The 20,264-nt window shown below is 39.8% G+C and overlaps 1 protein-coding gene across 2 annotated transcripts in view; it reads right to left on the bottom strand.

Moving 5' to 3' along the window:
* The window catches only part of LOC139381243 (apoptosis-stimulating of p53 protein 2-like), a 52,040-nt gene extending 45,293 nt beyond the window's left edge, over positions 1 to 6,747 (bottom strand). The window contains exon 1 of one of the 2 annotated variants that reach the window (XM_071124717.1): positions 6,238 to 6,747. In XM_071124717.1, the coding sequence (XP_070980818.1) occupies positions 6,238 to 6,264 (27 nt within the window). In that variant the 5' untranslated portion in view covers positions 6,265 to 6,747. The remainder of the gene's footprint in view (positions 1 to 6,237) is intronic. The other variant, XM_071124716.1, reaches the window with a different exon arrangement.
* Positions 6,748 to 20,264: the final 13,517 nt, after the last annotated feature.

Genomic DNA, 20,264 nt, shown 5'->3' with positions numbered 1-20,264 from the left:
TAATCTTATTCTTCCCTATCCTAGACAAACAGTTTTTTTTATTTATTTAACTAGGCAAATGAGTTGAAGGGACAAATTAACCTCAACGGGATCGGTTGAGCTAACGTGCACTAATGTAATTAGCATGACATTGTAAGTAACAGAAACGTTTCATGGACATGTCTTATATGGGCAGAAAGCTTAAATTCTTGTTAATCTAACTGCACTGTCCAATATACAGTAGCTAGTACAGTGAAAAATGACCATGCTATTGTTTGAGGAGAGTGCACAACAACAACACATGTATCATGGCAACTGGTTTGATACATTCACCTCTGAAGGTAAATAATGTATTTACATACAGTAATCTTGCTCTGATTTGTCATCCCGAGGGTCCCAGAGATAAAATGTAGTATAGTTTTGATTGATAAAATCCATTTTTATATTCAAATATAAGAACTGGGTTGTACGGTTTGAATCCCTGCTGTCTCCACACCCACCACGCCCGGCCATCTAGATGTGTGAAAGTTAGTGTATAAAGCTAATGATCCATCATGTATGACATTTCTGGTAGTGTGTAAACTTACATCTTGTATTACCATATCATTTTTGTATGTTCTCTATAGTTATGTACTTGAAAGCGTATCAACTGACTAATTCAGCACCAATTCTGCACAAATATGGTCCAGTATTGCAACGGGTCACTGGATCAATCTGAAACATTGCGCAGTGGCCAAAATCTAAATTGCGCCTAAACTACAATATTATAGTATGGCCTTTTTCTTGCATTTCAAAGATGGGGGAAAAAAACACTTTATTTCTTTGTATTGTGTTTTACCAGATCTAATGTGTTATATTCTCCTACATTAAAACTTCACATTTCCACAAACTTCAAAGTGCTTCCTTTAAAATGGTATCAAGAATATGCATATCCTTGCTTCAAGTCCTGAGCTACAGGCAGTTAGCCAATTCTGTAATTTTAGGCGAAAATTGAAGAAAAAAAAGGGTCAGATCCTTAAGAGGTTTTAACCGCTTTATTAAACCGAATTTGGAATGAGCAGGATAAAGTATAACGAGATCATTGGCACAGGTGAGTGAGTGTGGGACCCAAATTCCTCTGACCAACCCTGGCTGTTGTATAGGTCCATCATCTTTTCTACATACTTTATATCTGTTTCAGTCTTTTACGTTTACACTGAAAGTGTCTTTCTGTCCCAAAATGTCTAGGGACACTCAAAGAGTGGCTATGTTCTCTGGAAAATAGTACTAGACGTGGAAAGTGTGTTCCACAACGCATGACCTTCCATGGCATTGCATTATTTTCTATAGAACACAGAGCCCTGAGTTGATTATCCCTTTGATACCATCGCTATAAATGAACATATTTGCCCGTTAGAAATGTATTCATTTGCCAGTATAAATGTGACAACATCCACTGAAGTAGCTAATATGTTTACTAGCTAGAGTAGTTGCCTTGGTAACCATACAAAACATACTTGCTAGTTCAGCTAACAAACCATCATCCTACCTCGCTAATATGAAAATCGAAATAACATATAAGCACTTCAAAACCATACAATTATACCGTGCATTAAATGGAAATAATACACGCTCTAGAATGCCCTTCAAGCCAATCAGAAACTAGTATTCAAATGCCATGTTATATGTCAGCCCTTAAAAAAAAAAAAATGGGTCACGACGCAAAGTGGGTAGCAAACCTGTTAATGGTGGGTCGCAACGTGTTACAATAAATGTATAATTATTTCATTAATTACTGGAATTGATTTTGGCCAAGTGCAACTGCACTCTGTTCCAGTGCGCTCTCTGCTTAGCAGCAGTGTCTCTGCTCAGGTTGGCAGCTGCGCGAGTGGGTGGAAGATGCCGGTGTGCTTCGGTTTACCACATATTTTTTCTGCAATTTTCTTCAGCAGCAGATGATGCGCTGTCAGCCACTGGCTTGTCATTCCCACTCGCCATCATGCAATGGACTCAAGTTAGCCACAAGTTCTGACTGAGCTCAATTGTCATGAAACGCAAATACAGCGATGTGTTTCTCTTGGTTTAATACAAACTTTGAGAAATAACGAGGAGCGCCCACAATGTTTTGTACAGGGAAGTGCTTAGTAATGAGTCTCTCAAAACGAACAGATTAAAATGACAGGTCCTGACCAAACATCCACAACATGACGGTAAACCCAGAGTTATTTCAGAACAGGGCAGAATTCAGGAAACAGTGCTTCGACAGTGGAAAAGTAAATCAGCTGGCAAGGCATTTTTGTCATTTTATAACAGGTGACGATAAGCAGAAGGGAGTACTATTTCTCATAGTAGTCGATGCGAGTTTCTTTCAAACAATCCCCTTGTACACAACTAATAGCTAGCTACCTAACTTTATCCAAAGCAAGCTATCTAGCTACTGCTAGTGTTTCACTAAGTAACAGTACAGATGAAGATGGAAAAAAACTGTTGCTGTTAAAATACAAGTAATCATTTTTATTCTGAACTGGAATACACTGATTGACGCAAGATGCTTTTTGAGGCCAACACGCACAGTTATGGGTTGCTCATCTACAGCAGGAAGCAGTCTCCTGCCTAGCTGAGAAAGCAGTAGATGTTCTGATCCAGTTTGGCACCAGAAACCTATACGAGTCAAGGTTCTCAACTCTGGCACAGTTAAGAAACAGACTCCATGCTGAGCATGACCTCAGAATTGCACTGTCAAAACCTGAGCCCAGAATATACCTGCTTGTTGAAAACCCCAACCAGCCACACATACCTCTCATTAGGACTGTGAGTGTGTTTTCTGGTCTACATCTGATTGATGTGATCAATCAGTTAGGAATTGTAATTATTTATTGTATTTTAACAGCAACAGTTCCAACCTAGACAGATAAGTAAGAGTGTTTCTAAGGGGGAAAAATAAACATGAATATATTTATGGGTATTTCATTTAATTGTTATTAGTCTGTTGCATTGTTAATGGGCATAAGGGCAATGAAATGTACCAATATGTACATATTCGGTTGCATGTTTTCGAAAACTTGGGTCCAAGGAAAACACAGAATTTCTAATTTGGGTCTCAGGCTTAAAGTTAATGAATATATTTATAAAACTGTGGTTGGAGCACAGTATACTGATTGGTTGAAAGCAGTGGTATATCAGACCGTATACCATGGATATGACAAAACATGTATTTTTACTCTTCTAATTACATTGGTAATCAGTTAATAATAGCAATAAGGCACCTCGGGGCTTGTGGTATGTGGCTAATATACCACGGCTAAGGGCTGCTTCCAGGCAGAACAGCCCTTAGCCGTGGTAGATTGGCCACAACACACCCCCTCGGGCCTTATTGCTTAAATATTTTACACTGTTTGGGCTAAGACAATACAAATATATACAGCAAAGTAGAGCAGGGCTTCCCACATCATTACCTAATTTTCCCACCCTTATATCACCACAAGCCTAGTTTGATGTGGTTGTTGTTTTGGTTGATTAAGACAATATGTTTAAGTCAACATTGAACACTTCATTGCTGTTTAGGAACAAATGTGTATAGGTTTAAGAACTCATTGAAACAGTATACATTTTTAAATAATTCATCATGAAATTTGGACAATAAAGAAAGTTAGGCTAACCAGAGTATTACCTCTGTACCCTCAAACTGTAACATGGCACTAACCTCCCTAAAATAAACCTGCAGAAAAACAAGATTTGATTACAAAACGGTGTACACAGCTCAAGACCAAATGTGTTAATCACTGCTAGCTGTGAGAGAAGGTAAATCAGAGTAAAACTATTGTGTGCAACTAGCCTACACCCACAATGGGCCAACAAATGGAGAGCATCTCTTTTCATAGACCGACAAGACACACATAATCACCTATTCCATACTATCATAAAGAGTCGCTGCCCATTGTCTTAAGAAAACAGTGATAACCCTTTATCACCCTCCCCCACTCAAGCCAACCACAATGCTGCTACATTCTAACTCCCACAGAGAACTGTACAAGCACAGACCATACCTCATGTTCTGTGGCTATATTGTGATAGGGATTATGCTGATCGTACTAATAGCACAGAGTAGATGCTAACACACCAAAAAGACGTGCACATACGGACACACCCCAGTGGGCCCAAGGTCTCCTATGCCTATAAAGAGCTACATGGTATGGTAAGAAATATATATATATATATCTCCATGTGAATGGAGGTTGGTGATAAATGGCTGGGTGTGAATAGTGGCGCTAGGTCATATCTAGCAGACGGGAGTCATCCTGAGAGTACTCTGTCACTGCTGCCTGACAACATGAATCATTCACTCACTCATCCAGTTACTGGAATGAGGGGGAGAGATGCACACACTGCAGGATACCTGTCTGTATAGTAAGTAATACTCAATTTCAATAAAAGTGATGAAAGATGGAGCTCAGCACTGCAGCAAAAGGAATGGATCTCTCATGTTGGCAGGGGTCCACATTACCAACTGGTATGTGTGGGAATGATCACTTCATCCCACTCCTGTCAGCAGCTTTTTATTCCGTACCCGCTCACTTTTTGTCCAACTCCCACCCGCGCCCGAACCCAACAATGTTATTTTAGGTGTATGTGACACAGCTCACTTGCCAACCATGGTCCCAGCAATTTTGCACCCCAAATGCAAAATCAAAATGTGCCAACAGTAGTTTAGGTTAAATTAGGTTAAATTACCAGAGATTCTCACATGGCCCAATATATTAGGCTATCGGTATTACTGGGCTATATCAGCCAATAGGCTAGATGCAGTTTGAAGAGAGCAGAGTTTGAGAGAGAACACTTTTGCACTTTCTCTTGAGATAGGCTATATGCAAAACTTGTCTTTTAGTAGTGGGACGATTTTCAGATGGGGATCAATTTTTATTTCTAGGCAATGTAGTTCACTATTGCCTAATCATTTGTTTAGTTAGTTTCCTTTGAAAAGATAACTGCCACCTGATTCTACACCCATGCATAGACAAAGGCAACCTACTCTTTCATATAGCCAGAGGAGAGGCAAAGCAAGAGGGTTCACTCTGTCCACTTTAAGCAGATAATTATTAAGCAAGCAGTTTTTGTATTGGGGGGGGCTGGCATAACATCTCACTCTCCAAGGAACACAGACAGATGACGTCAACACCCCTCACCGAATATACAAAAGTATTCAAATGACAGGATGTATCTAACAATTCCAAGCTAGGAGTAGGCGTGAGTTTGACAGCCCGCCGTTCGCTCTGTGGTCAACAAATTCCATTCCATTCTTAGGGCGGAAACACAGGCATCTCGTCAGTATCTCTGATATAGCCGCACTCTAGGAGCTCCGATGCAATAATTTAACAACCAATGTTTCGACAGACAAGCTGTCTTCACCAGGCTATAATGGCTACTGAACTTGACGCAGCCAATTCTGAATCTGTGAATAAAGGAACAGAGCTGCTTTTAAAACAATAGGTAGAAAAACATTGTTTCATTCCAAAATTCTGTCTGACCGCCCGTAGCATGTAAAAAAAGACCGCGCGGAAATGTTCTGTTGGGACCTGCAATTAAATGTCGGGAATGCAGCCCTCTACTACAGAGTTGGTTGGTGACTTGTTCAAGGAAAAACAATAACTGCCACGTTCAAAATTATGTATCTGTGTCAAAACTATCCGATTAATGAGCTTTTGAACAAAGATCGATGAGAAATGCTCAATCTCCTATGGACATAAATGTAGACACTTGGGTGATTGATTATGCATTAGGCTTCTCTGCAAGTCCTTAGTGCTGTGGATGGGTTTTTCCAATGTAAACAATAATAATAGCTTCCTAGTGAATAAATAATTAAAAGGCTTCCCACCATAAAAGTTTTAGCCTAGCAGGCTCTACAAAAACATCAATACTTGCCGTTTTTAAAAGAACGAACACTATCTGAAAATCTGTTAAATGTCTATAATTTGTCATGAATTAGGCAGCCTACCATGAAATTGAATCAACCCTACAGAAAGTCACACAAAATACATACATACATAGAAAACGGTTTAAATTGTAATGTATAACGTGTAATGTAATTTGAGTGTTTCTTTATATCTGAAAACACATTGGTGGAGATCACAACAATGTAACCAACAGTATGGCTAGGCCCCATGTGTCAATTTAATGCCCGACGAGAACGCTACAATGTTGAGTTAGATATCTCTACCATAGAAGCAAATAGGCGAGTATAGTGACAACTTTTTTCAAGCAATTTAAGGCAGAAATTCTTACCGGCATCATTTTAGCCTCGTACCGCATTTAACCAGTTAAATAATTCCTTGGATCGTAGTATCTAGGAGAGCTGGTGGCGTTGTAGCTCAATGTATTTTTAATCCTGATCCTGTCCCGTAGCCTGTCCGATATAATCGTGTTCTCTTCTTGTTGTTCAATTGTGAAAAAGGCCAAAGATAATACAATGTATTTCGTTGTCTAATAGCCTAATCAGTCTCCTCTCTTCCTATGTCGTGGACCTGTTGTAACAAAATGCAAGGCCTTCTGGAAAATAAAGTTTTTAGTGGCGATTGTATTGCTTAGAAGTTGGTTGTCGTGGACGGAAACGCATTGCGTTCGAATCTCAAATTATTGCCTGACCATTACCCAAACCGATCAAATAACACGGATATGTGCGATTATTTTTTATATATATATATTTTGCAATAGTTTTCCGAGGCCGTAGGTGCCTATCCAGCCCTGAAACACCGCTGACAGTGTACTAGTTCGGTGGAGTGCTAGCAGCCTATCCCAGAGTGACGTAGCAGGAGGAAACTCATCCCATTGGAATTTAAGCCCCGCCTCGTTTCGGACAATGATGGAGTTCGATTAAGCTGAACCGGGTGCAAGCAATGAGGAAGCACACTGCACCAAATTCCCTAGTTTCAGACTAATTTTCCTTAAACCTCGGTAGACTCTAGCACCTTCCATGCCAGTCGGAATAACGGAAGTGTTATCTCTGAACACTCAAATTGGTTTCTCCATCGACTGTAGGATAAGGGGAACATGGTGCTTAAAATCAAATCAAAGCAAATCAAATTTGATTGGTCACATACACGTGTTTAACAGATGTTAGTGCGGGTGTAGCGAAATGCTTGCGCTTCAAGCTCCGACAGTGCAGTAATACCTAACAAGTAATAGTTAACAAATTACACTACATATACCCAATACACACAAATCTAAGTAGGAATGAATTAAGACTATATACATCCATGGATGAGCGATGTCAGAGCAGTAAAGGACTAAGATACAGTAGAATAGCATAGAATACAATATGTACAAATTATGAGAAATGCAAGATATGTAAACATTATTAAGTGACTAAGATACCATAGAAGTATATAATACAGTATACATATGAGGTGAGTAATGCCAGATATGTAAACATTATTAAGTGACTAAGATACCATAGAAGTATAGAATACAGTATACATATGAGATGAGTAATGCCAGATATGTAAACATTATTAAGTGACTAAGATACCATAGAAGTATAGAATACAGTATACATATGAGATGAGTAATGGCAGATATGTAAACATTATTAAGTGTTCCATTCCTTAATAAAGTGGCCAGCGATTTCTAGTCTATGCCTATATGCAGCAGCCTCTAATGTGCTAGTGATGGCTGAACCTCTTAAGGATTGGACCCCTTTTTTCAAATTTCCCCTAAAATAACATACCCAAATCTAACTGCCTGTAGCTCAGGCCCTGAAGCAAGGATATGCATTCTCTTGGTAACATTTGAAAGGAAACAATTTGAAGTTTGTTGAAATGTGAAAGGAATGTAGGAGAATATAACACATTAGATCTGGTAAAAGATAATACAAATGAAAAACAACTGTTTTTGTATTGTTTTTGTAGCATCATCTTTGAAATGCAAGAGAAAGGCCATAATGTATTTCTTCCATTTTTTATTAATAACTTTTCATGTTCAAAACTGTGCACTCTCCTTAAGCCAATATCAGATATGTCTACGTTTTGGGAAATGTTCTTGTTACTTACAGCCTCATGCTAATCACATTAGCCTACGTTAGCTCAACCGTCCTGCAGGGGACCCACCGATCCTGAAGAAGTTTTAGCAGTCTGATGGCCTTGAGATAGAAGCTGTTTTTCAGTCTCTCGGTACCAGCTTTGATGCACTTGTACTGACCTCGCCTTCTGGATGATAGCGGGGAAAACAGGCCGTAGCTCGGGTGGTTGATGTCCTTGGTTATCTTTTTGGCCTTCCTGTTAATACTCTGTGGAGACTAAAGATCCTAGCTGACAATGTGTCCAGCTTGAGACATGTCATTATTAACTTCTCCACACTCACATCTCACCATAAACATGCTTTTATTTGTAATTTAAAGTATATTGAAATACAAATCTATAAAATGAATTGTACAAGATAACATAAGGACGGAAGTCCAGGACATATGAATAAAACAAATATTTCCCTCATTATGTTGAGATAATGACTTATTTAACTCATGATCACCACATAACAAAAGTTGTTTTGTCGAGATCACGCATCATCCATTATTTGTTCAGATGCAAGATAATCACTTCATCAATGAGCCCTGTGGCTGCATTGATCGTGATGCTGGGTGTATAAGCCCTGAACGATGCCTGACAGGCAACTGGGTCTCCTAGGTTGTATGCCGCCCTCAAGACCACAGCCAAACATGCATGGAACAATGCAGCTAGTTCGCTAGCAAGCTACAGTAGCTTGTTGTCTATGCTGGTTGTTAGCTTGCATAACTGATCTGTGGGTAATTTTAAAAGAGGACAACATTTAATATCGACCTGCATGCAATTCATACAAATTCCACACGATGTCGCCATTGTCGTCATTTTCAATTGAATTTTTTGTTGGAAAATCCATCTATCTGGCTTCCGTTTCTTCCAGTCTCCACCCGGATGTTGTTAATGTGGACATTGGCAGCCATTGATTTGCAAACGAGGAGCTATTGAATATACATCGCCCTGTAATCATTTTGATAGATTATGAACGTTTACTAATACCTAAAGTTGGATTACAAAAGGATTTCGAAGTGTTTTGTGAAAGTTTATCGTCGACTTGTTTAATTTAAAAAAATTACGCAGCGTTTAAAAACAATGTTTTTTTCTGAATGACACAGCTTCCATAGAAAGCTATTTTGGGTATATATGGACCGATTTAAACGAAAAAAAGACCCAATAGTGATGTTTATGGGGCATATAGGAGTGCCAAGAAAGAAGCTCGTCAAAGGTAATGAATGTTTTATATTTTATTTCTGCGTTTTGTGCTGCGTCGGATAAGCAGAGTCTTTGTTTACGTCGCATTCAGGCATTTTCAGGTGGTGCATGCTATCAGATAATAGCTTCTCATGCTTTCGCCGAAAAGCATTTTAAAAATCTGACTTGTTGGCTAGGTTTACAACGAGTGTAGCTTTAATTCAATACCCTGCTTGTGAATTTTGATCAAGGTTTGAGTTTAAACGAGTACATTTAGCATTTAGCGTAGCGCATTTGCATTTCCAGGTGCCTACTTGAGACATATGCGTCTCAAGTAGAATCAAGAAGATAAGGGGCACATTATGTTTTGTGGATATTATTTACATTTACAGTGTAAATTATATTCAGAAGGTTTTACCTGATTAAGTACAATACCATTGGATATTTATTTTTATATTCCTAAAACTTAAGTTTAAAATGATGCAGTCGTTGATTCCTGTTAATAACACATTTTGATAAATAGCCCAATGTCAAAACACAGTGACATATAAAGGGGAGGAAATGATGAAGGTAATGGAGTCAAGGTCTGAATCATAATGATTAACAGGTGCGCATAATGATGAGTTCCAGGTGTCCGTAATGGTGAATCCCAGGACCCGTGGTTAGTATTCTGGTGACGTCGTACACCGACCGGATGTTCTCAATTGTGCATCTGTAAAAGTTTGTGAGGGTTTAAGGGGCCAAGCCAAATTTCTTCAGCCTCCTGAGGTTGAAGAGGCGCTGTTGCTGTTGTACACGTCTGTGTGGGTGGACCATTTCAGATCGTCAGTGATGTGTACGCTGAGGAACTTGAGGCTTTCCACCTTCTCCAATGCGGTCCCGTCGATGTGAATAGGGACGTGCTCCCTCTGGTGTTTCCTGAAGTCCACAATCAGCTCTTTTGTTTTGTTGTTGTTGAGTGAGAGGTTATTCTCCTGGCACCACTCTCTCAGGGCCTTCACCTGCTCCCTGTAGGCTGTCTCGTCTCAGGATGGTAAGTTGGTGGTTGAAGATATCCCTCTAGTGGTGTGGGGGCTGTGCTTTGGCAAAGTGGGTGGGGTTATATCCTTCCTGTTTGGCCCTGTCCGGGGGTGTCCTCGGATGGGGCCACAGTGTCTCCTGACCCCTCCTGTCTCAGCCTCCAGTATTTATGCTGCAGTAGTTTATGTGTCGGGGGGCTAGGGTCAGTTTGTTATATCTGGAGTACTTCTCCTGTCCTATTCGGTGTCCTCTGTGAATCTAAGTGTGCGTTCTCTAATTCTCTCCTTCTCTCTTTCTTTCTCTCTCTCAAAGGACCTGAGCCCTAGGACCATGCCCCAGGACTACCTGACATGATGACTCCTTGCTGTCCCCAGTCCACCTGGCCGTGCTGCTGCTCCAGTTTCAACTGACCTGAGCCCTAGGACCATGCCCCAGGACTACCTGACATGATGACTCCTTGCTGTCCCCAGTCCACCTGGCCGTGCTGCTGCTCCAGTTTCAATTGTTCTGCCTTATTATTATTCGACCATGCTGGTCATTTATGAACATTTGAACATCTTGGCCATGCTCTGTTATAATCTCCACCCGGCACAGCCAGAAAAGGACTGGCCACCCCACATAGCCTGGTTCCTCTCTAGGTTTCTTCCTAGGTTTTGGCCTTTCTAGGGAGTTTTTCCTAGCCACCGTGCTTCTACACCTGCATTGCTTGCTGTTTGGGGTTTTAGGCTGGGTTTCTGTACAGCACTTTGAGATATCAGCTGATGTACGAAGGGCTATATAAATAAATTTGATTTGATTTTGATTTGATTTGGTAGTCAGGCCTACTACTGTTGTGTCGTCTGCAAACTTGATGGTTGAGTTGGAGGTGTGTGTGGCCACACAGTCATGGGTGAACCGGGAGTACAGGAGGAGGCAGAGCATGCACCCTTGTGGGGCCCCTGTGTTGAAGATCAGCAAAGGGGAGGTGTTTTCTCCTACCTTCAACACCTGGGGGCAGACTGTCAGGAAGTCTAGAACCCAGTTGCAGAGGGCAGGGTTCAGACCCAGGGCCAGAGCTTTCTTGGTTCCAGGAACAATGGTGAGCATCTTGAAGCAAGTGGGGACAGCATAGTGGGATAGGGAGATGTTGAATATGTCTGTAAACACACCTAAGGACAATGGCGTGTTGCCTTACGTTGCTTCCACAAAAAGTGTAAAATGGTAACACCATATAACACAACCATGTCTTTCCAGGAGACGTGCAGTACCAGAACATTTTCTGCAAGAGGTCCAAACAGTTGGTGGTTAAGGTATATTAGCCTTACACCACTTTAGGCAGAATCTTATCCAGCTGGCCATAAACCTCAGACAAGACCATTCGCCACAAGCACAAAGAGTGTCAGCTTCCACAGCCCACCATGCCAAACACCATTGCCAGTGTAGCGAAGCCGGATAAAGGACTATGGCTGTGTTTACACAAGCAGCCCAATTCTGATATTTTTTCCACTAATTGGCCTTTTGACAAATCAGATCAGTTCTGAAAAAGATCTGATGTGATTGGTCAAAAGACCATTTAGTGGAAAAAATATAAAAATTGGGCTACCTGTGTAAATGCAGCCAGTATGGTTCAGCATAAGACCACGTAGAACCAAAATAAAATAAGTATGGATCTTTTCTATCAACCTTCAAAAGTTGTCTGCCTTTATAGATTCACAGAATAGATTTATATAAGCTGTACAGGGCTCTGTAGCATCGAATAAATTATAGACATTCAAATACATATGTCCAAATAATGTCTGTGAAAATCTAAAATACAGGAGAGTGTACACTATTTAATACTAACTCAAAAAGAGAATTGGGTATTCAACAAGAATGTTATATGGGAAAAGTAACTTACAAAAAACTACAGTATGAACATTGTAGTACAGTTCAGCGAGTTTGAGTGTGTCTCAGGTGTAGTAAAGTGCAGAGAACTGTAGCTACAGATTGTTGTACCAGATAATGTGATTTAACCAAAGATTTTCATTGATCGAGGCGGGTGTCAGTCATCATGACATGCAACACTTTGGGGTGGACACCCACCTGTCTTGATCAATGAGAGAAGACTTGAAATAGACAAGATGGCCGCGTACACATTGTTGGATTACTTAATGGAGTAAAAAAAGTATTTATTTTAATAACAGAGCATTTAAAAAAAAATCTAACTGATCCCCTGCAACTGGACATGGACCTTTTATGAGCATCCTGTTTCCACAAATTGAGGACAAAGTAAAGTTCAGGAAGGCGAGGTGTTGTCATGGTCAAACTGCCACTCAGCTCATCTTGAGTCATCTTCTGCTTGAAATCCAGCATGATCTTCAAAAGAGATACAGTTCAAGGGATACCGTTCTGTTTCAATGACACACGCAGGCAAAGGAATTCTATTTTTATCTATATAGAATCCACTGCAGGAAGAAGCCCAGGCACCACACGGTATTGTCTGTAAGGCAAAATATATATATATATATTTTATACAGTGTGAATGACAGTTGAACTGTGTCAGCATAACATCAACATTAGGGTAGAATAGTTGACCATGCATACATGTGCACAGGCACAGAGATGAAATTTAGAATGATAACTAGGCTAATAGAAAGAAATATGGCATGCTTATGAAAATATATTTTTACTCTGGTTGAAACATGTATAGTTGAATGTCACCATGTAGCTAGTAGTACATAAAAAATTACTCCAATGTCAGATGTGTGGTGATGAGAGGAATCATTTGAAGCCATTGCGGTCTGTCCGCATCCCTTTAAAAAAGTACCAGATTGGGGGAGGGACTAGGCCAGAGCACGAATCACCACCGCACTCCAGTTGTAGTCTTTCAGAGAGTGTCACGTTCTGACCTTTATTTCCTTTGTTTTGTATTTAGTTAGTATGGTCAGGGCGTGAGTTGGGTGGGCAGTCTATGTTTGTTTTTCTAGGTTTTGGGTATTTCTATGTTTCGGCCTAGTATAGTTCTCAATCAGAGGCAGGTGTCAGTAGTTGTCTCTGATTGAGAATCATACTTAGGTAGCCTGGGTTTCACTGTGTGTTTGTGGGTGATTGTTCCTGTCTCTGTGTTTTGCACCTGATAGGGCTGTTTTTGGTTTTCCACGTTTATTGTTTTGTAGGTTCATGTTTATCTGTTTTTATTAAACATGAATCAATATAACCACGCTGCGTTTTGGTCCGCCTCTACTTCACCACAGGAAAACCCTTACAGAGAGTGGAAAAACTGTGTCAGCTTGTATATTTAGCAATGAATTCGCTGATAGGAACATCGCTGAAAGACGTCCAATGGGTCTATCAAACAAGGACAACCATATCTACACGCACAAAAATGTATAGTGTGATCTGTTTAACATAGAACCTTCGCGAAATACCACAAAGCATGATTTTTCTCTCTCCAGATGTCGCCCCTCACCTGACTCTCAATTAATGCTTGTGTTATTTGCCGATTTTTTTTCTCTCCCCCTGTTAAATATTTAGCTATCCTTCTGATCATGCATGCTGTTTTAATATATATTTTTTTATACATAGATTAGTACTTGTTACATTATGAATGCTTAGCAGGACAGGAAAATGGTCCAATTCACGCACTTATCAACAGAACATCCCTGGTCATCACTACTGCCTCTGATCTGGCTGACTCACTAATCATACATGCTTCGTTTGTAAATGATGCCTGAATGTTGGAGTGTGCCTCTGGCTATCCATTAAAAAAATATTTATTTTATGTACATATATATATACACATACACAATGGTGCCGTCTGGTTTGCTTAATATAAGGAATTTGAGATAATTGATACTTAAGTATATTTGAGTAATTACATTTACTTTTGATTCTTAAATATATTTTAAACCAAATACTTTTAGACTTTTACTCACGTTGATTTTACTGGGTGATTTTTACTTTTTCCAAAAGTGTATCTGATGTTGTATTCTAATTTGAGCCTTGTTGTGTTTTTAAAATAGTTGAAAGTGTAGTTCTATCACATTTAGATAAAACATAAATCAAACATAATTTTACATTGTAAACTGGTTGTGCTTTTAGATGGTTGAAGCATAGTGATAACACATTGGGAATTCTTTTTGAGTGGGTGAATAAACACACCTCATTGATTAAAGTCTCAACCAATTATTACCCAAATTTCAACATTGAAATGATGACATGTGCCCAGTGGGTAGAGAGTTCGAAAATTAACTCTGAATTCTAAATCCTGTGCACCCCAGCGCGTGTGATAAAATCAACAGTACAAAACCAAAGATAATGATCTGTTTAAAGAAATCTATCTAATGTCATTGTGATGACTATACTGTAAACTGTTATGCTAATCACTAAAGGATGTGTAATGTTGGAGTTATTAATGTAGTTCAACTAGTAATTAAATTACACTCAACCAAAAAATAAACACAACATGTAAAGTGTTGATCCCATGTTTCATGAGCTGAAATAAAACATCCTAGAAATGTCCCATATTCACAAAATGCTTATTTTGAAAAAATGTTGTGCACAAATTTGTTTACATCCCTGTTAGTGAGCATCTATCCTTTGCCAAGATAATCCATCCACCTGACAGGTTTGGTATATCAAGAAGCTTATTAAACAGAATGATCGTTACACAGGTGCACACCAAGACAGTCGTGAAGAGGGCACGACAAAGCCTATTCCCCCTCAGGAAACTAAAAAGATTTGGCATGAGTCCTGAGATCCTCAAAAGGTTCTACAGCTGCAACATCAAGAGCATCAAGAGACTGGTTGCATCACTGCCTGGTACGGCAATTGCTCGGCCTCTGACCGCAAGGCACTACAGAGGGTAGTGCGTACGGCCCAGTACATCCCTGGGGCTAAGCTGCCTGCCATCCAGGACCTCTACACCAGGCGGTGTCAGAGGAAGGCCCTAAATATTGTCAAAGACCCCAGCCACCCCAGTCATAGACTGTTCTCTCTACTACTGCATGGCAAGCAGTACCGGAGTGCCAAGTCTAGGACAAAAAGGCTTCTCAACAGTTTTTACTCCAAAGCCATAAGACTCATGAACAGCTAATCAAATGGCTAACCGGACGATTTGCATTGTGTGTCCCCCCCCCCCCAAACCCTCTCTTACGCTGCTGCTACTCTCTGTTTATCATATACGCATAGTCACTTTAACAATACATTCATGTACATACTACCTCAATTGGGCCGACCAACCATTTCACTGTAAGGTCTACTACACCTGTTGTATTTGCCGCATGTGACAAATAAACTTTGATTTGATTTGTGCTGGAGGCAATAAAAGGCCACTGCAGTTTTGTCACACAACACAATGCCACAGATGTCTCAACTTTTGTGGGAGCATGCAATTGACATGCTGACTGCAGGAAAGTCCACCAGAGCTGTTGCCAGAGAATTTAATGTTAATTTCTCTACCATAAGCAGCCTCCAACGTTGTTTAAGAGAATTTGGCAGTACATCCAACCAGCCTCACAACCACAGACCATGTATATGGTGTCATGTAGGTGAGCGGTTTGCTGATGTCAACGATCTGAACAGAGTGCCCCATTGTGGCAGTGGGATTATCGTATGGGCAGGCATAAGCTACGGACAATGAACACAATTGCATTTTATTGATGGCAATTTGAATGCACGGAGATACCGTGACAAATTCCCGAGGCCCATTTTTTTTAAAGGTATCTGTGACCAACAGATGCATATCTGTATTCCCAGTCATGTGAAATCCATAGATTAGGCCCAATACATTTTTTTTCAATTGACTGATTTCCTTATATGAACTGTAACTCAGTAAAATCATGTTGCATTCATATTTTTTATTCAGTATTGTTTTCATCGGAACATACAGTAGTGGCCACGTATGGAAGCAGATTTGAGTGCCTCTGACACATTATTTAGCATGTAAATTCAAATATTAATCAACCATGTAAAATAGGATAGGCTTACATGTCATATCGTTTTTTTTTTTACTGCTACTGGGTTGAGTATAATGAACCTCACCTTTCCATGAGCAGTCATCATGACTCATCTTCACAGCCACGGAGTCAGCTGAGTTGGACGACGAACCCCCTTTACCTCCCCACTTGATCATTCCTGCAGAACAACGCTTTTCTTTGACAGATGGTCTCAAACATCAGAGAGACAGACAGGACACGTAAACACTCTCAAAATCATGGATTCAAGCGATGACAGTCCATAATTGACATGATTTGACATATTTTGAGGCTATTGTTAACAAAGACAAAATACAAAAAAATAATGTTTTGGGTTGTGATATTGCAATATTGTTGTACTAAGCTCACGAGGCACAATCTTCAGTAATCCATGTACATGTACATGTAATACATGGATTACATGTAAAACCGAAGATTATTGAATATCAAGAAATATCTCAAATTGTGGTGGGATGTATATAAATTTGTAATTAGAAAAGGAGGCTACAGTATATGTTTTGAGACTGCAGTAGAAAATAGATAGAAACTGATTTTTCCATTAACACGTCATGTAGAAACTTTTGAAATGAGGGGAATAGTGTCTTGGTAAAGAGAGACACCTAGTGGTGAGACTAAGAAATTACTTGTATAGTTGAGAGTTGAAAACGTCAGAAACCACATTTTTATTTATTTATTTATTTCACCTTTATTTAACCAGGTAGGCCAGGTGAGAACAAGTTCTTATTTACAACTGCGACCTGGCCAAGATAAAGCAAAGCGGTGAGACACAAACAACACAGAGTTACACATGGAATAAACAAACGTACAGTCAAATACATTGGATTTGAAAAAAAGTCATCAACGTTATTTTGAGGGTGAAATTTCAACCACAGGATTGTAATCATGGTAACCAGAGTTCAACATAGACAAACTTTGTAAAAAGATGTTGGCTTTGTACCTTTAAAACAATGTCAGATCTTCAACGTTATATCCACTGACAGAAAAAAACTATAAGCTGGACAGCACCTATTAGAGAATTGATGTATCTAGAGCTACCCTTTGGGGTTTACCTCTACAGGATCGGTGTCCCCCTCATGGGACGGTTAAGGGTATATAACAAAGTATTGAGATAAACTTTTGTAGGTGACCAAATACTTATTTTCCACCATAATTTGCAAATAAATTCATTAAAAATCCTATGTGATTTTCTGGATTTTTTTCCTTCTCATTTTGTCTGTCATAGTTGAAGTGTACCTATGATGAAAATTACAGGCCTCTCTCATATTTTTAAGTGGGAGAACTTGCACAATTTGTGGCTGACTAAATACTTTTTTGCCCCACTGTACATTCGTGCAATGATTGTGCTTTTTTCGCAAATGCGCTTTTGTTAAATCATCCCCCGTTTGGCGAAGTTGACTGTCTTTGTTAGGAATAAATAGTCTTCACACAGTTTGCAACAAGCCAGGCAGCCCAAACTGCTGCATATACCCTGACTCTGTTGCACAGAACGCAAGATAAGTGTCTTAATTTCCCTAGTTAAAAGAAATCCATGTTAGCAGGCAATATTAACTAAATATGCAGGTTTAAAAATATATACTTGTGTATTGATTTTAAGAAAGGCGTTGATGTTTATGGTTAGGTACACATTGGTGCAACTGTCACCAATGTGTACCTAACCATAAACATCAACGCCTTTCTTAAAATCAATACACAAGCTTTTTTTGCGAATGCACTTGTTAAATTACCCGTTTTGCGAAGTAGGCTGTGATTCAATGATACATTTAACAGGCACCGCATCGATTATATGCCACATAGGACAAGCTAGATTAACTATTAATATAATCAACCATGTGTAGTTAACTAGTGATTATGTTAAGATTGATTGTTTTTTTATAAGATACATTTAATGCTAGCTAGCACCTTACCTTGGCTCCTTGCTGTACTCTCATAACAGGTAGTCAGCCTGCCACACAGTCTCCTCGTCGAGTGCAATGTAATCGGTCATGATCGGTGTCCAAAAATGCCAATTACCGATTTGTTATGAAAACTAGAAATCTGTCCTAATTAATTGGACATTCCGATTTGGACTCATCAGACCAAACGACAGATTTCCACTGGTCTAATGTCCATTGCTTGGCCCAAGCAAGTATCTTCTTATTGGTGTATGTTAGTGGTTTCTTTTCAGCAGTTTGACCATGAAGGCCTGATTCATGCGGTCTCCTCTGAACAGTTGATGTTGAGATGTGTCTCTTACTTGAACTCTTTGACCCATTTATCTGGGTTGCAATTTCTGAGGCTGGTAACTCTAATGAACTTATCCTCTCTATTAAACGTAACTCTGGGTCTTCCTTTCCTGTGGCGGTCCTCATGAGAGCCATTTTCATCATAGCGCTTGATGGTTTTTGCATCTGCACTTGAAGAAACCTACAAAGTTCTTGAAATGTTCAGGATAATACATGAAGGTCAGTCAAAAGTAATGATGGACTGTTGTTTCTCTTTGCTTATTTGAGCTGATATTGCCATAATATGGACTTGGTCTTTTACCAAATAGGCCTATCTTCTGTATACCCCCCCTACATTGTCACAATACAACTGATGGACTCAAACGCAATAAGAAGGAAAGAAATTCCACAAATGAACTTTTAACAAGGCACAATTTAAATGCATTCCAGGTGACCACCTCATGAAGCTGGTTGAGAGAGTGCCCAGAGCGTGCAAAGCTGTCATCAAGGCAAAGGGTGGCTACTTTGAAGAATCTCACATTTAAAATAGATTTTGATTTGGTTAACACTTTGTTTTGGTTATTACATGTTTCCATATGTGTTTATTTAATAGTTTTTTAGTCTTCACTATTGTTCTGCATTGTAGGAAATGGTAAAAAAAAAAATATTCAGATAACTCAGGGGGTGCTTCAGCACCCTTAGCAACCCTACTCCCACAGCTGTGACCACTCCTATTCCTTCAATCAACTTCTGTCATTCTCTGTTCTCCAAATCTGTGTCCTTTACCTCCACTGACCACTGTGACAAGGGTAACTGCTGTGAAACAGGGAGAGGAGGGCTAGGCTGTGTGTTCCTATGCACCCAGAGCGATGTGTAACAGACCTGTAATAATGGTGATTAGACAGGATGTTGGCCGGCAGATTGGACTCCTACAGTGTAATTTCACCCTGCCTGCCTGTGTCTCCGTTTCTGTACAGTGTGCAAACTGCCCTGTATGCTCAGGTGTTACCGCATGTGCATGCGGCACGTGAATGTGTACAAATATTGAACCAGTCTTTTTGTGTACCTCTGCTATGTGTCGAGGTTTGTAAGCCTATCTAGGCTAATGTCACGATCGTCGTAGTGAGGAGACCAAAGCGCAGCGTGATGTGAATACATCGTTTAATGAAAAGACAGAAAAAAATACAAAGTACACTAAACAAACAAACAAACAAACAAACAAACAAACAAACAAACAAACAAACAAAATATCAAAAAGACTGTGACCGCTATAAATACTGAGTGCAAACATGCAACTTCACATAGACAATAACCCACGAACCACAATACAAAACAGGCTACCTAAATATGGTTCCCAATCAGAGACAACGACAAACACCTGCCACTGATTGAGAACCATATCAGGCCAAAATACATAGAGACTAACTAGACATGCAACATAGAATGCCCACTCATATCACACCCTGACCAAACAAAACATAGAAACAGACTAACTAGACATGCAACATAGAATGCCCACTCATATCACACCCTGACCAAACAAAACATAGAAACAAACAACTCAAATAATGGTCAGAGTGTGATAGCTAAAAAAAAAAAAGGCTGGCCTTTACCTCATTAAACTAGCCTACTCCCTTGTGCTGGGACTGGCACGTGTTTCTCGGGGTATGTCTACATTTTGCGTTTGAATCATTTAGATGAAGCTCTTATTCAGAGCGACTTACAGTAACAATTAGGGTTAACAGCCTTGGGCAAACGCGCATCGAAAGATTTTTCACCTAGTCTGCTCTGGGATTTGAACCAGCAACCATTCAGTTACTGGCCCAACGCTCAAAACTGCTAGGCTACCTGCCAATCCAGCATGGCATGTCATGTTCATAAAAGGGGCACTCTCT

The sequence above is a fragment of the Oncorhynchus clarkii genome, chromosome 23, assembly GCF_045791955.1.
Source record: "Oncorhynchus clarkii lewisi isolate Uvic-CL-2024 chromosome 23, UVic_Ocla_1.0, whole genome shotgun sequence".
NCBI classification, from domain to species: domain Eukaryota; kingdom Metazoa; phylum Chordata; class Actinopteri; order Salmoniformes; family Salmonidae; genus Oncorhynchus; species Oncorhynchus clarkii.
This window is presented reverse-complemented; position numbering and strand designations above follow the sequence as displayed.